The 17284-nt window shown below is 41.3% G+C and overlaps 1 protein-coding gene across 1 annotated transcript in view; it reads right to left on the bottom strand.

Annotated features, from left to right (window-relative positions):
• LOC144798833 (uncharacterized) overlaps nucleotides 1-16512 on the bottom strand; it is a 59724-nt gene extending 43212 nt beyond the window's left edge. Inside the window, exon 1 of the mRNA XM_078669883.1 lies at nucleotides 16226-16512. Within this exon, the coding sequence (XP_078526009.1) occupies nucleotides 16226-16408 (183 nt within the window). The 5' untranslated portion in view covers nucleotides 16409-16512. The remainder of the gene's footprint in view (nucleotides 1-16225) is intronic.
• Nucleotides 16513-17284: the final 772 nt, after the last annotated feature.

Genomic DNA, 17284 nt, shown 5'->3' with positions numbered 1-17284 from the left:
GGCTTTACACGCTCTTAATATTAAGGTGGCGGGCAACCTCTTTTGTGAGGGTACGGCTCGAACTGTGGAACAACTTGAGGGGTTGCCAGAAAGTTACACAACGCTAAACAAATTCCAATTTCACAGAGTGAGAGGGGCACTGAAAGCGCTTCTGGGTGAGAATATGGCTGAGCCACCTGAGGTTTGCGAATTGTTATATGTGGTCAAGTCCCCTTCCCCTCGTAAGATGATTGCGGCTCTCTACAAGAGGGCAATGGCTCATAGGGTGCATAAATATACGGCTGCCAGACTAGCTTGGCAAAGAGATTTGAACACCCAACTGGACGATGCTAAGTGGTCCTATTGTTGCATGAATATTAGAAGGATATCACTACATGGCAGGCACCAGCTGGTGCAATTTAAATACCTTAATAGAGTATATTATACCCCAGAAAGACTACATAGATATGGGGTGCGAGACACTGCTGAATGTGAAAGATGTCATGTGGAGGTTGTGGACTTTATGCACTTAGCTTGGATGTGCCCAGGTGTATACTCCTTTTGGGAGGCAGTGTCTGCTGAGCTGGGTAGGATTGTGGAAATGGAACTCACAGCGGAACCACTGATGACTCTCCTAGGCTACACTAAGCCCCTTCCAAAGGCTATCCGCAGACTGGTGGACATGGGAATACTTATTGCCAAGAAAAGAGTAGCAATGTGTTGGTTGAGGGCCCCTACCCCCACATTACAGCAGTGGTCCAGGGATATGCTCTATTGCTCCACGCAATCTGAGCTCTACAGTGAGCTGCTGCCGCCTAGGAGTAGACCAAAAAATTTCTGGGGCCTATATACAGCTTATTTGGCAGGCGGGAGGAGTGAACGCCTGGACGAGTCTGGGGATGGGGTTGTGTTAGACGCTTCTAGCGTTACTGAGCCGGCTGGCATTGGCTGAAGCGTTGGCTGGGATTGGCGCGTGGGGCGGGAGGACTGGGAGGATGGATCTTACTCGTCATGTGCATTTTGCAATGGTATGGTTGGGTGATGTGTAATGATGCTCCCTCACTTTGGGTCTGCTGTAGGTTCTCCTCAATGGTCTTTGCTGAACTGTACACCAAAGTATACGAAGTATAACGCCGCCTGCCCTCTGACGGGATGTTGGCATTATGGCTGTGTTAGTTCAATAGTATCAATGATGAACGCTACAAGTGGTTTTGCCCGGGGCTAATGTTTTGGTGGGTGCCTTCATCTGCTGTTGTATTTTTAATATACTTAATAAAGCAATTAATAAAAATAAAAAAAGACAGAAAGGGAATCTGAGCAAAAGAGGGGGACTAAAGGAGAAGGAGACAGTGGTAGCACTGAAGTGAGTAATAGAGAAAGAGGCAGACAAATAGAGAGAGAAAGAGGCAACAAGAGGCAGAGTGAGCATGCTAATAGGGTACCCGGGAAAAAGACTGGCTTTTATTTTGGGGAATTTGAAACATTCATGCAAAATATGGAAATATGGAACATATAACAGCACAAATGTGTATTTTATGAAATTGGAAATCAATTTTTTGTAGGCAAAACAACAGAATTATCGAAAGATTTATGGTAATAATGCATGATAAGTTCAGAAGACTTGCTCCCAATATTGGTTCTTTCATATCAGAGAAACCCTTTTTAGGTCAGGCACTGGCCTGTGAGGGGGTATCGTTCAAGAAACACATGCTCTTCAGAGGCTTTGTTAGCGAGTGGAAAGTAGTAAGGAAATCTTCTAAAGTGACCATAGACGTTTTAAGGTATGGGCAAAGTGGACACTTGCCCAGGACCCACACTTTCCAAGGTGCCCCACGAGCCAAGCATGTTTTAACACAAACTTGGGGTCACATTTACTAAGGGTTTGCGCCAGGCAAAGGCATGCATAGTGATGCGAAGCAGTGCAAATTCTTGCAAGCATTCTTACATTCCAGTGCTGGAAAGCTGCCCCTTTCCCAGCACAAATGGCACTTTGAGTCACTTTGCCCTTAGGGAGCATTACCTTGGTGTAACCTGGCCAGAATGGAGCAAAGACGTATAGTTTTTGATACAAAGCCCTATCTACTAAAATAGCAGGACCGGCAAAGTGCCAAAACATAATGTCTCCTTGAAGCAGGTGCTGATTTGAAGAAGCATTTTCATTTCTGAAAATATTCAACACATTTCATGTGTGCTGCTCTGTACCGCACTTTAACAAAGTGTGGAATGTTTAAGAATTTAACTAGGTTTAGGACTGAGTGCTGTTAGGGTATGATTCAAGTTCAAATCCTATGCTAAACACCACATACCTCTACACCATGGTGCAAAGGTTATGCACTGAATGCAGGGGTAGCGAGCAGCATCAGGTCATTTTCAATAACTATGGCTCTCTGAGTTGTGCTATAAAATAAACCTTCCATTATTGTACATGCCTGGCCTGCCCAGCCTAACCCAGGAATTTGGTGGCCTTTAAAGTGCAAAATAAGCTTTGTGGCATTTCTCTTTCCTTACTTCACCTCTTCTACCTCAGTCATCTCGCTTAACCTGTCGCTCACTCTCCATGTATTGTCATTCTCTCTCTCTCTATTTCTATTCTCTCTGCCACAGCTTTGTCTACTTTCCCTCTGTCTCAATATTGAATTCATGTCTCTCTTCCTTTCTGTTACGCCCTTGCCCAGCTTAGTACCACTCGCTATGTCAGTCAATATCTAGATTTATCCTTCTCTATCCCATCTCTCTAACTCAGGTCTCTGTCTCATCCCACTCTCTGTACCTCACTACACTTTTTCATTCTGAACTCCCTATTTCTCTCCTACATCTACACAACTTCATCTCTATCTTTGCCTCACCTCTCTACCACTCTCTATCTCTCCAAAACTCTACCATCTTGCTTCTCAAACAGCCTTTTCTCTACCTTACCAGTCTGACTTATCTCTCTATCTCATTTCTACCTACCCTGCCTCTCTGTATCCCACTGCTTTCTCGCTGATTACCAAGCTTCTAAATTTACATCACTATTAGTTCACTCTAGGTTTCCTTTCTCTCTGTCTACATGTTCTCTTTCCTTCACCTCTCTAAATGTCATAGCAAAAAAAAATACAGTGGTTACCATTTAATCCAGCAGTTGACATTTATAAAACACAGGTATGGAGAGCAGCCCTGCATGGGGCAGAACTATGGGGATACTGCAATCCGAGTATCCTGGTGTAAAGGAGAATAACGTACTTGGCGGTATTACCGGGGTGGGGAAGGGGACCCTCCCCTTGTTGCCCCTAGCACTCGACCTTGTAATCTAACCTATCGCTGCGCTTTCAGCTTTAACACCACTGTTGTATGGGTGTTTCCACTGACCACTAGAGAACTGCAAAGCTATAAGTCTGGTCTTGGCGATGTCATGCGCTGGAAAAAAACAATGCACAAGATCAATTGGCTAAAGAATCTGAGAAGTTCATGGACTGAGATAGGATTACCAGGGTTTGTGGACGACCCATCAACTATCCTGACAAATGCTGCTCCAATGGTTAAACAGAGATACTGGAAGAAGGCATGTTTTCGGATTGAACAGGCCAGTGTTAGACAATCACTGACAAGGCATTTTTTAAAGCATAAAGCAGTACCCAAGGTTGATGATTACTTGGGATTTATTAGAACAATACACGCCCCCAACCTGTTCCTGCAGTTTAGATACGGTATCCTCCCTATCGCTGCATTCATTGCACTATGGGCTTACATAATAGATGGTACTAAGAGCTACAAATTTGGTACTACTATAAGAGTGAATTCACCCTAGTGGTATTGGTCTCCGTTTCCAAATTTCTATTTAAAGCCTGGGTCATTAGACAAAAAGAACTACTAAAACTCTAATAGTTCTAGCCAAGAAGTCGTGAGTGCTAAGGCAGAAAGTCTATTTTCTCTTTTAGCTTTTTAAGTATGCCATTTCATGGATGTTAGTAAACCAGGGCTGCTTTTATCATTATCTTTTAATGTTTTTAACAAATGTATTTTATATGTTGAAGTGATGGGGAATGGTTTTATCTGCTAACTGGTGAGGAAATAATTGATTTCAATCCGTCAAACGTAAATATACTCTGTTCTGGATACCTCTATTTCTCTAATTCAACCCCCTTTTCTCTATCAATTCCTTTGCCACTCTCTCTCTGTTTATAGATTTCTCTACCTCAGTTCTTCCTCTTTTTTAATCTCAACTCTACGTTCCTGCATAAACTTCTCCTCTCTTTCTCTAATTTGCGTGTCTCTCAACTTCATCTTTTCGCTCTGCAGCACATTTATCTTTCTAATCTTCACCCCTCTCTCTACCTTTCTCTCTAACTCCCACTATACTTTATTTCACCTATTTGTCTACATCTCTTCTCATTTTACTATCTCTGTTTTTTTGCTCAAGTTTATCCATCTATCTTCTGCCGCCGTTAACTCTCTCTCTCTAATTCACCTCTTTTTGTACATTTCCTTTCTCTCTTCGTCACACTATTTGATATTGAGAATAAAATTCAATGCATATACCCTTGCTATATAGTTGGTCTTGAGGGTATGCAGACAGACTATTGAGTTGTAAATGTCGACCTACACAAATATCGAGTTGGAAATATCGTGACACAGAAATATCAACAGCAAGAATATCATGGTCAAGAATATCTAATTTAAGGTAAGAAATATCATTTTCAAAAGTATTCAAAGTCATTAATATTGTTGGCAAAAATATAGTTGAAAATATCGATTTTTTTAATTAGATTTATGTACTTTAGTTTATATTTCAAATGTATGTTATTTTGTATAAGTATTGTTAATTTTTTTATTAATATATGTGTTATATGTTTAAGAGTTATCAATTTTATTGTAATAACATTTTGCATTTTTAGTTCCGTGGCGGGTTGCCGGTTTATAGGGTGGGAAGTAATTTAATTATAATAAATTAATGAATATTTTGTATTTAATAATATTTATTTAATTGAGACTTTTTAGTGTTAACTGTGAGAAGTAATTTATTTGTAATTAATTCGTAATTGGTTGTTAATGCTAATTAATTGATTGGTGATTAATTACGGTCATTGTGTAATTATTTTTAGGTGCAGGATGTGGGGTTTATAGGGGTAAATGGTGGGAAGTAATTTTTGATTAATTAACAATTAGTTGTTAATTTATATTAATTAATTTATTGAAATTTATAGAAATTGTGTAATTAATGTTAGGTGCGGGTTGTGGGGTTTATGGGGGTAAAGGGTGGGACGAAATTTATGTTTAATTAATTATTAATTAGTTTATTATTATTAATCAATTAATTGATATTAAAATAGGGTATTTGTTTATATTTTTTGTGTGTTGGTTTCACTTTCATAGGGGTAAAGGGAGCAGAATAAATTAAGTTTACTTACATTATAATTAGTTGCTAAATACTATTAGTTTTTTAATTGAAAATAAGTTTTAATTTTGTAATTAACTTTTATTAAGTCTATTTTTGTTGTGCGTTGTGGGGATTATAGGGGTATGTGGGAAGTTAATCAATTTTTATGAGTTTTAATTTATTTTTTAAATAATATTTATTTAATTGGTAATTAATTATGTTAATTATGGAAGTACATTTAAAAAAAGTTAGATGTGGTTTGTGAATTGTGTGCTGTTATAGGGTAGAAACTAAAAAAATTACAATTATGTAATAATTAATGTTTTTTTTCGAAATAATTTTTAATTAAGAATATTTATTTGTTTGGAAATGCTTTTTTATTTTATTTAATATAATATTTGTATGTATTTGTCATATGTATTTAACATTATAATATGTATTTATTTTAAATACATTTGTATTTTAATTTTTAACACATTTATATATTTTTATAATATTTTGTTTTCTAAACATTTTAGTTGTTAATATTTTGTTTGTTTTTAATTTTGGACTGACTTTAGTGAGAATATTTAACCCTTTGCGTGCGTTGGACGACCCCCGGCCGTCCGACGTCACAGTGGGCGTGTGCGGGGCCGGCCGGGGGGCATCCGAACCACGCTCAGTCATAAATCACCCGCACCACGGCGGAATTCCCGCCGCGGTCAACGGGTTAATTGTTACCCCTCCGCAAACGAACACTTTCCCTACTGTTGCACTCACTGGAGTGGAAATAGTAATTTTACCCCTCCGCTATCCAACACTTTCCCCACTGCTGCACTGACTGGAGTGGGAAATTTAAGTTTAAAGATTTTTTAATGGTTTAATGTTTTAATTTATAGTAGAATGTTTTTTTAATTAGATTTTATGTTATTGGTATATATATATATATATATATATATATATATATATATATATATATATATATATATATATATATATATATATATATATATATCCATAACCCAAGAGGATCCTTCTTGAATGGCTCCCGTAGTCAGGTGGCGCATATGCCGGCAGGACCCCAGCGCCGGTAAAGTTTGCACAGATTCCAAAATTTCCCAGAAAGGATTTGATGCGCACTCGGAAAGAGGGTAGAAAACACCAAGTTTATTTTTTAGTAGTCGACTACTCAGTCAGTCAAAGTACTTTTATTCGATTTTGATGAAAATCATAAAAAGACATTTCATACAAAAATTCATGAATACGTTTACAAATACATCAAGTGCAATCATATTAAAAAAGATTAAAATGCATGACCAAGGCTTTACAATACAACCTTATAAAAAGCAGTTTACATATTTAAAAGTCTAAAAGTATCCGCAACGGCAAGTGCAGTGCAAATAAGCGATTTAGTCTACGACAAAAGAAAGTCATTATATGCTGTAGATAGATACAAGTTTGCCTTTAATGCGCGCTGCTGCGGCCAAGAAACTTCCCATACAAAAAATTATACGAATAGTGCTCATCGATTGTAAGTATAGGAGTGTCGGTTTGACTTGTTTGAAGCCTGCTTCCCTTAAAATTGGGAGCAAGTATTTCTTTCGAGGCGCTGAAAACAGTGTGCAAAACAGGGCAAAGTGCGTGGTATCCTGTATTGAATGATTGTCACAAGTGCACAGAGGAGCTGACTCTGGCTTAGCCCAAGATGGATAATTTCCCAATAGATAAGGGATCAGATTTAATCTAAATTTAGTCAGGAGGTACCTATGGAATGGTCTTGTGAGTATTGTGAGATAAGTTTCCATAGCGGGGGAACATTTTGTTAAATAATAAATCCTGACAGAGGGCTTCAGCAGTTCTATTTCCTCTCGGTTAGATCTTGCCAGGGACAAAAATTGCTTTTTAATCGAGACTACGTCCTTGTGTGTTATGCTTTTAGGTGATTCAAAAAGTTCCAATCTTCCTAACCGATCGAATGACCTCCTCAAATAGTCCATCCAGGGGATTTTGTTATGATGTTCCAGTGACATAACGTCCTCCATAATAGAATGATTCAAGATTACCTCTTTGTTAAGCCACGTTTTCAGCCAATAAATCAATGGGGCCAGGTTTATCCTGTCAGTTATATAATCCAAGCCCACCTCCGAATGAATTGAATAGGTTGGGGTAGATGGGGGGACTGATAGTAATGAACGTAAAAACCTGTTCTCTGCTCTTTGGATCGGATCAAGCTGTGCATAGCCCCAGATTGGCGCTCCATACATGGCTATTGACAAGCATTTCGAGGTGTAAACCTTCAGTAGGGCCTCCATTGGCCTAGCACCCAGTCTTTTGGAAAAGGCCATGAGGACGGCCGATGACCTGGACACCGATAGGCTTTTTGCTCTAACCTGTGGACCCCATGTCCCCCTCTCGTCAAAGAGCACCCCTAAGTAGGGAAAAACTGCTGTTCTGGAAACCTCCAGGCCCTTGCATCTAAAGGTTTTAATCGTGCTTTTGCGCCTGAGTACTCCTACTATCATTGTGTGCGATTTGCCCACATTAACCTTCATGTCCAAATCGTCCGTGAAGGTACCAAATGCATCAAGCAGGCACTGCAGGGCATTGCCAGTATGGGCAATTAGGACTGCGTCGTCCGCGTATAGGAGTGCTGGAATCTTAGATACTCCTACACGCGGAACATCACCCCCAGTCTTCTCTGGGCACTTCTCCAGTCCATTGATGTATATGGTAAACAGGAGGGGGGCTAGTATACATCCCTGCCTTACCCCACGCCTAGAGTTGAATTTGGCGCTGCATCTTCCCTCCCTGGTGACCCTGACCTTAGCGGACAGCTCCTGATGTAATGAGGCCATGAATCTAACCAGGGCCTCATCTATCCCGATCTTCAATAACATAGCCCAGAGCTTTGTTCTGTTCACCAAATCAAAAGCCGAGGAGAGGTCCATAAATGCTAGAAATAAGGACCCCTCCTTGGCCACCGTATACTTGGCGATCAGGAGATGGAGATTGGAGCACTGTTCCACTGTGCCCCTCTTTTCCCTGAAGCCATATTGTATTTCGGCTAGCCCACCATGTTTCTCTATACTTTCCCTCAGCTTGGTTAACAGGACTCTGCCTAAGATTTTAACGGCAGAGTCCAGGAGGGATATGGGCCTGTAACAGGCTGGGTCGTCCCTGTTGCCTTTCTTAAATATTGGGACGATTATAGATGTTGCCCAGGAAGATGGGTAAAAGCTACTGGTGGCCGCGTTAAATACGTTGGTCAGATCGCCTGCCCAGGTACCAGGGGAAGATTTATACAGATCGCCCGGCACTCCGTCAGGGCCTGGTGCTTTGTCCTTTGAGGTTTCGTGGATAGCCTTTTCCGCTTCACCTATATTGAAGATCAGGGCATAAGACTCTGGGGCGGGTGATGGATTGGGGGTACTGTCCATGCTCTCACCGCCATATACCGCGCTAAAGTGACTAATCCATTTTTCACCCGGAATCACGCAATCCAAAACTGAATTGGGTGTGTCCGCGAAAAAGGGCTGGTTTATTACGTTCCAGAATTCTTTGCTGTCCCTGAGAATGTCTACGTTCAAAAGGTTATCCCAGGCAGTTGACTTTATCTTTTCTTTCCTTGATTTAATGGCCAACTTGTACTGTTTCCTAAGGTGTGCTATATTTCTCTTGTCCCTTATAGGTTGCTTTAAGGCAAGCATCAACAGACTATGGGCCTTGGAGCAGTTTGCATCGAACCAGCGATGGGGTTTGCTGGTTCCCCGTCTCGTGCTGACCGTAAGATCTGTCACAATTTGGTTACAAATTGCTTCAAAGGCCCCCTTGATTTCAATGGCTGGAGATGCGGTATTTTGGCAGACCTCTAGATAACCTTTGATTTTTGGTAGAAGCTCAGTGTAAAAAGTGTTTGGCACTACGTTAGCCCACTTCAGCCTTCTTCCCTGGTCGGTTGGGCGTACTAAGATATCTGCCTCTTGTGGGTGGGGTATAGGGCCCATATGCTGTCCCCAAGCTACCTCCGCTACTACCGGGTTATGGTCACTATGTACCGACACCAGTGTGTTATATGATGTTACCCTGTTCAGGATCCCTGGGGTCATGAATATGTAGTCGATGGTGGACCCAGGGATAGTACCTTTGTAGGTATGAGGTCTAATGGTGCCTTCGGGTGAGTTAGGTTCGTACAGGTTATGATAAGCCACTAAGTCTTCTAACTCTGCCCCCATGGTAGAGTGCTCAAAATGTGGCCCTACTGGCCATGCAGGGTCTTCCCTGATCGTTAAGCCGCAAGGGCCGTTGCATGGGTGAATATTAAAATCTCCTAAAAGGATAATTTCATAAGTACGACATGTGTTTTGACTGACAGAAACTAAAAAAGCGTCCAGGCTGGCAATGCTATTGTTACTAGTGGCCTTATTCATTGAATTGTAACAATTAATATAAAAGGTGCTCATGGAAGGGGGAACCACCCTTTCAACTATTAGTAAGTTCGGACAGGGATTGTTGACCAATTTCAACAAGCCTTTAAGTTTCAGGGAAAAAAGAGTTATAAGCCCACCCCTGGCTCTACCTGAACTGCTTGGGGATGCGGCCTTAACGAAACTAGTGAAGCCGTCCAGGAAAAAACTATCTGCTGTGTCCCAATTCTCCTGCATGGCGATACTAAAAAATAAACTTGGTGTTTTCTACCCTCTTTCCGAGTGCGCATCAAATCCTTTCTGGGAAATGTTGGAATATATACATATATGTGTATGTATATATATATATATTTATTTTTTTTCTTCTCTCTTTCCCTTTGTAAAAATCTGAAATCATATCTGAGAGACACCATTGACTTCCTACAAAAAATTCAGGATGTGACCATGGGGGACGATCATTGGCTAGTATGTCTTGAGGTAGAGGCATTATACACGAGCATTAAACAAACTGATGGTTTGAAGGCGTGTAGATTCTTTCTTAAAAAGCATAATGTTGAATATCTTGAAAATACGCTAATGCTTCTGGAGATGATTGAGATATGTTCAAGGGAAAATGTATTAATCTTTGAAAATTATCATTTTAAACAACTACAAGGGACTTCTATGGGCACCTGCTTCTCCCCGAGTTAAGTCAACCTGATGGTGGGTTGGTGGGAGAAGCAGGTGCTCTGGATTGAGGATACAGAGCGTTGGATTTTTAATGTAAGAAAATGGTTGAGGTATATTGAGGATATATTCTTTGTCTGGAAAGGGACAGAAAATAAACTTAACCAGTTTACTGACTCGCTGAATGCAAACTCGATCAATCTGAAATTCACTAGGCACTACAGCAAAGTATCCATTGATTTTCTTGACCTTAAGCTTACTGTAGAGGTTGGTAAGATTAGCACCAGGCTTTTTATGAAGAAAACCGCTGGTAACTCGATCTTGCACGCATCCAGCTCGCATCCACCTAGTTTTAGATGAGGAATACCGTCTAGCGAGTTTTTAAGGGTGAAACGTGACTGTAGCACAATGTTGGCTTACGAACAAACTAAACACAGGATGAAAGAAAGGTTCAGAGAAAGAGGCTATTCCAACAAGGCACTGTTGGAGGCTGAATTGAGAGTAGAAAAGTAATCCAGGGATGAGATCATTGAACAGATTACATCCAAGAGAATTCCCAATGAAGCGACCAAAGAACCCATAAGGTTCATTACGAGATACTGCAGCCAGGCAGACCAGTAACGTAAAATCTTAAGGAAGAGATGGGACATATTAAGGCAGGATCCAATCCTGAGAAATAAGGTAGGAACTATGCCCTCTGTAACCTACAGGAGAAGTGCATCTTTAAAAGACCTGCTCGTACATAGTCACCTGCAGACAAAGGAAACAAATTGGTTTAAACACACCAAGGGCTTCCACAGATGCGGTAATTGTAAAGCCTGCCAGAATAGCAGCAATGTGTCCGAGATCACCTTAGAGAGAACCAAGACTCACTGGAAGATTTCTAAACTGATTACCTGTAATACTGATTTAGTGGTATATGCTATTGTCTGCCCCTGTGACCTCTGGTACATAGGTTCAACAACTTTCCCGGTTAAAAAGAGAATCTTTGAACACTGGAGGGCCATCACGAATAGGGATCACAGCTACAGTACAGCTAGGCATTTCACCACAAGCATGAGGGAGTCTGGGTGAGAGCGAGATTCTTTGGGCTTGAAACAGTGAACCAGAATCCTAGAGGAGGCAATCGCCAAGCAGCCCTGTGTAAATTGGAATCTCGTTTCATCCTCCTGGCTGGCACGAAATTCCCTGATGGCCTTAACTAAGATGAAGAGATGTATTCTCATTTGTGAATCATAAGAATACGTATATCATGTTTTTTTGGGCAGATGAGTCACACCCCACCTCTTTTCCTCTACCATTTTTGTAACTTTGTAAAATTGTTCACATCAACGATTGCCATATGAGTGGATGCTTTTAAGTGGATAACCATCTGTCTATATAACAATGTGTTTCACAAGTAAATGCTGGAAACTTGATATGTTGACTTTAGGGGTAGTAAGCTTGTGCTAATGAGGACTCTCTTTGTACTTTTACAGATTTAAGTGGCAGAGACTTCACACAGAACAATACACCCCGGCTAAAAGTATGCGCACTGGAGTTGATGGAGATTCTTTGGTCCCTCACTACTCCTAGTCACTATAGCCAACACGCTGTATTCCTCCCAGCTTTTGGACTCCAAACTTCACATAGTTACTTAATTTACAATAGGCACTATATCTGGGTAGTCTAACTGGGCTGTTTCATGCTCCTACTTCGAACACAAGTGTAAGGTGCTATACCTGCATCCCAGTTAGAGCTTGCAAACCCTCCATCAGAAGAGAGCAACTAGTATAATGGGCACTAGACCCACATTACAACACCCATTTACAATACAAGTATAAGGTACTATACCTGTATCTCTGTTAGAGATCACAAACTCAGTCAGTACACTAGCTGTCTGAGTTGCCCAATACCTGGGCTTCCATCAGAGGAAAGCATTTATCACAAAGGGCACTAGACCCACACTACAACCCCCACAACACAGTTGGTCATAGTAGACCTAGTTCCAGCAAGAAACATCATGGACCCAAACTTCACATGATACATATCCATTGTGCATCCAATTATTATCATATAAATTCATTAATATAACTTCAGGCATCCCCACACAGGTACTGGCAATATTGTTGATTTATATTGTTTTTTTATCACACTGTGTAACATTACAGAAATGTACACTTGTTTCTATGTCTACACCAACATGTGACATGTACATACCTTTAAGTAGAGGTATTTTGGAGGAGGAAGTCATGTGACAAAGATCACGAACGTGGTTGAAACGTATTGTCCTTTTCTGCTGTGTGAATAAAACGTTCCTGCATACGATCAGTGGGCTTGTGGAAACTTCTTTTTGTGCGTTTCCTTGACGTTTTGGTATATATATATATATATATATATATATATATATATATATATATATATATAAATAATTTTAAAAAGATAAAATAAATTTAAATTAATAGTTTATTAATTGTGTTACAGTAAATATATATATATATATATATATATTAATTATTATGTATGTGTGTTTAACTTTTTTAATTACGTTTATTTATGTTTGTTAAAATGTATATTAAATCTACTTTATTTTCTTATATTGATTTTTTTATTTAACATATTTAATATTCATTATTTTATTTTATATATATCTAAAAATCGATATTTTGTACAACTATATTTTTTACATCTATATTTTTTTCTGATATTTATGAACTTACTGGTTTATGTATAGGGAGTCGATATGCTTTCTATATGTTGTCATCCATATTTTTAACAACAATAGTTTGTACATCGATATTCTCTCAGTGAACTGTCTTGAGAGCTGTCATGTATTTAAGCTTTGGGCTTCATGCAACTTATTGCGCTTTTAAAATTGTTGATTGGATTCCATTTGTTTCTTTGTAGGTTTTTTCTTGTATTTACTGTAGAAACCTTGTTTGATATATAACGTAATAGTTTTAGCTAGTTTTAGAAGGTTGTGAAATGCTATGATTTTAGCTCAGTCTCAGATTGGGTATGCCGTAAGGAATTGGCCTTTCAGGTTGGCCTTTCGAGTCACGCGACATACAGGATGCCATCACTGGATAAAGAAGGAGCTGTGGTTCAAACCTGGATCATGTGAGTGCTGTTTCCTTCTTCGTTTAGGGATTGTATAGAAAAAGCATTATTAAAGGTAGGCATGTGCTGCAAGCCTGTTCGGAAATTGGGATAAATCCTAAACAAATACAGCGGTGTAGCGCAGGGGCCAGAGTGTCTGACTCCGGAGTGCTAGGCTCACGGGTCGATTGCCAGATCAACTCGGCATCATGTGACTCTGGGCAATAGCCCACCTAATCTCCCCTACGTCCCCCAGCACCTAGGCACCCTTAGGGATGGGATGTACATCGTTACAACGCAATGTTTTACATCGCAGTACTTTACAACGCATGTTTTACAACGCAAGTCGTTACCACGACTTGCGTTGTTGGGGGCTGGATAGTGAATAGTTTAATTTACTATTCCAACTCCAGTCCCCATGGATAGTAGGGAAGGAGTTGGATAGTAAATTAAACTATTTACTATCCTGGAGCGCCCCCCAGCGCAATTCGTTGTTACAACTTGCGTTGTAAAAGTTGCGCCGTAAGGGAACTGCGGTGTAACATCCGCGTTGTAAGGGATGTTCCCCTTAGGGATGATAAGTTTGTACTTTACAATGGAATTATTTTTATTATCCAAACAGACTAAGGTCAAATGGTCAACTAAATTATGCCAACCACAAAAGTACTGCTGCAGAGCAGCCAGGGCTCGAGTCGGGGTACCACGCGGGTGGACGGCGTCCCCCCACTTATTAGACTGGGAGCTCGATAACTGGAGCAAATGGAGCCGCACATTCACTCTTTGGCCTCTCTGGGGCGAGATCGAAGCCCATTCAGAACGCTGCTCATGCCCTGGCTTCTCTGATGCAATCGCATGTAAGGGGTGAGCGAGGGGAGGCAATGAATCTGATGGTGCAAGCCACCTTTCATGACGTCTCTACCTGTCATGACGTCAGCGTCCCCCCCACTTCTTTTTTTTAGGATTTGTGCCCTGAGAGCAGCTTTGTCGATTGCATAAACTGCTGATGTGACATCACAGGCAAGGCATGCATACAATCTTAGCAGCCAGTAAACGTACTCTAATATAGAAATATCGATTGGTGTGGGCCAAGTTGTTATATGGGACCCACATAGCGGCCATTTTGAGGTAGTGTTCCTATTTTAATTATTTATTTTATTTTATGCGATTTTCTATAGCGCGAACTTTACCCGAAGGTGTCAGAGCGCTTTACATAAGAACCAGTTGCAAAACATAAGGACTTAGGATTACATGCGTTACATAAAAGATACAAACAGAAAAAATAGCAAATATACAAGATGAAGTCACACAAGGAAGAGATACAAACAGAAAGAAAAATTGCAAATCTACAAGTAGTAAAGTCACTCAAGGAAGAGATACAAATGGATATACACTGAGTCACACAGGAATGGTAGAGAGTACAAAGGTCTACTGCATATACTAGTGATTAGAGTTATCTCTATATACATATATATATACACATAGATTTTCTCAGGTCAAGACCCGAAAAAACCAGGAGAGCAGAGTTCCATTAAGTGGGGTCGGAGGGGACACGCAGTCACAGCACCAAGGGAGGGTGGGAGGGATACACGGGTATGGAGAAAAGGCAATTCAGAGGATCATCAAGGGGGAAACGAGGGAAAGTGTAAGGGACAAGATGGCGGGTCAGGGTCCAGAGAAAAGCGGCCGAGAGCAGCAGCAAAATGGCGGCCAATACAAAAGAAAAAGTTAAGAAGTCCATGGCGTAGTTTCTTTCATTCGAATGTGGCTGCAGGGCTGCTGCCTGCAGCTGGTGTTTTCACGGCCCGGCTGCTTTGTTTTGGGGAGGGGTGTGTGTGCCCAGATAGCCTCTCCGCACGGGCCCTCTCTGCTGGCCCAGAATTGCGGGGGCTGCTGCAGCCGTGGGGCGGCCGGGGAGCGCGGCAGGGCTCACCTTTCTCGGCGGGGGCTGCATGGTGATCCTGCAGGTCCGGGAGAACCATGAATCCCTGGTGTGGAGAAAAGCCTCAGGTGCTGCTCTGGCCCCAGGGGGCGCGGGGAGCCCGGGCTCCGCTTCCGAGCGGCCCGGGGAGCCACTGTTTTTGGGTGGCGGGTTGGACGCCAGGCTGACGGGCACCGCGGTTTGCGCAGGGCGCGGGCGTTCAGGACATCCGGAGGGAGCAGGGTCGGCGCCCAGGCCGGGGGCGGCATCATAAACTGCACAGGAGCAGGACAAGTCAGCCATGTTCCAAAGGCATGAAGTTCATAACCAGTTTTTGGCTTTACTGAGACACCAAGCAGAAGCCTACTGACTGTCCCACTGATAGAAAACCAAAAGTATCTGGCAGACACCCAAGGCTCCTAGCAATTTGGAACCATGGTGAGAAACATTGAGAAGCCCGACTAAAGTTAGGAGATTGAACCCGGTCTTAGGCTGCTAGCATGGGTACCGAAGTTGTGGGATATATGTAAATCTCTTCCGAATAAAATCTGCACAAAAAAAAAAAAAAGACCCGCTGCTGCAGTGCACTGGGTTAATCAAAACAGGAAGCGCACAGAAAAGAACTGGAAGAATTCCAAACTCTAAAAGAAACTCAGAATGAGTAATGAATATAAAAACAACCACATAAAAAAAACACAGATCAAGACAAGACCAGTTCGAAACTTAAGTAAAACTTAGAACGTGGCAAAGGATAATAACAGGTGTAGAAACGTCGGAGGTTTATTAGGAAAGATTTTTCCTGCGATTCGGAACAAAACAACTCACCAGGTATCGCTTGGCGGCCTCTTCTATCGGAACCCGGCGGTGCTGATGGCATTCCTCACAGGCCGCACTCACGACTTTCTCGTCTACTTCGCAGAAGTAGTTTAACTCCAGGTAACGCTGCTCCCAAAATTCGTCAGAATTTCCGGACGGAAAGGCGAGTGGTTTTGAGTTTGTCGGAGGCATCCTCGGCGGAATAGGGCCTCTCCTTCTCCGAGAAACAGCGATTTCTCGAGCCTCTTGACAACAGCTGCTGTTCACAAGGATGGTCGTCGCCTTTTCCGGTTCGTTTTTTTTATAATCCATTTTGCAGTTTCACTTTTGCTATTGAAACAAACAAGTTTATAGCCATGCGTGGTTGCTGACCTTTGTATTTTCTGTTAGTGAGTCATACATTATAGCCTGCGTTGCCATGCCACCCCATTTTCGATTACCTCGCAAACTACTTGTTAGCTTTTTAGGTGTCTCTTCGTTTCTGCACAACCACGTGTTGTTGTATTTTTTCGGGATGTGCTGTACCCAATCAAAACAAGGCAAGGGCAGATGTTACAATTGGTTCTGTCGTGTAGTCATCCCGACAGAAAGGTTTATCGACACACAGAGAATGCCGGGAGATAACAGGAGGAATTGCCACTCATTATTGCATGGTGTCTGTAGTGAATGAATACCCACCAAGTTTGGTAATAAATCTTCTTTATTCCTCAAGATATGCAGTACAGATAAAAAGGTGCTGCCAGCTTGTAAACGAACTCCAGACTGACCAGCACTCCACACACAAGCATAGTGACATACACACATTCTATGCATGACCTACAACAGTTCTATCATTGCAAAAGAAGCACTTCTAAAAATAACATTATAAGCATTACTACACATCCTCCTCCTAAAATAATAAAAAACAAAATCAACTTAAAGAATTATTTACAGACAAAATCATTTAAAAATCTTGGAGTAACAACACTTCTACCACTTCTGGTAAGAACAAGAGGTTGCAAACTCTCAGCGACAGGAGGATTGTGATCACATTGAATTAGAGAAGAAGATGGCACAGAACAAGGCTCT

Source organism: Lissotriton helveticus, chromosome 12 (assembly GCF_964261635.1).
Source record: "Lissotriton helveticus chromosome 12, aLisHel1.1, whole genome shotgun sequence".
NCBI classification, from domain to species: domain Eukaryota; kingdom Metazoa; phylum Chordata; class Amphibia; order Caudata; family Salamandridae; genus Lissotriton; species Lissotriton helveticus.
This window is presented reverse-complemented; position numbering and strand designations above follow the sequence as displayed.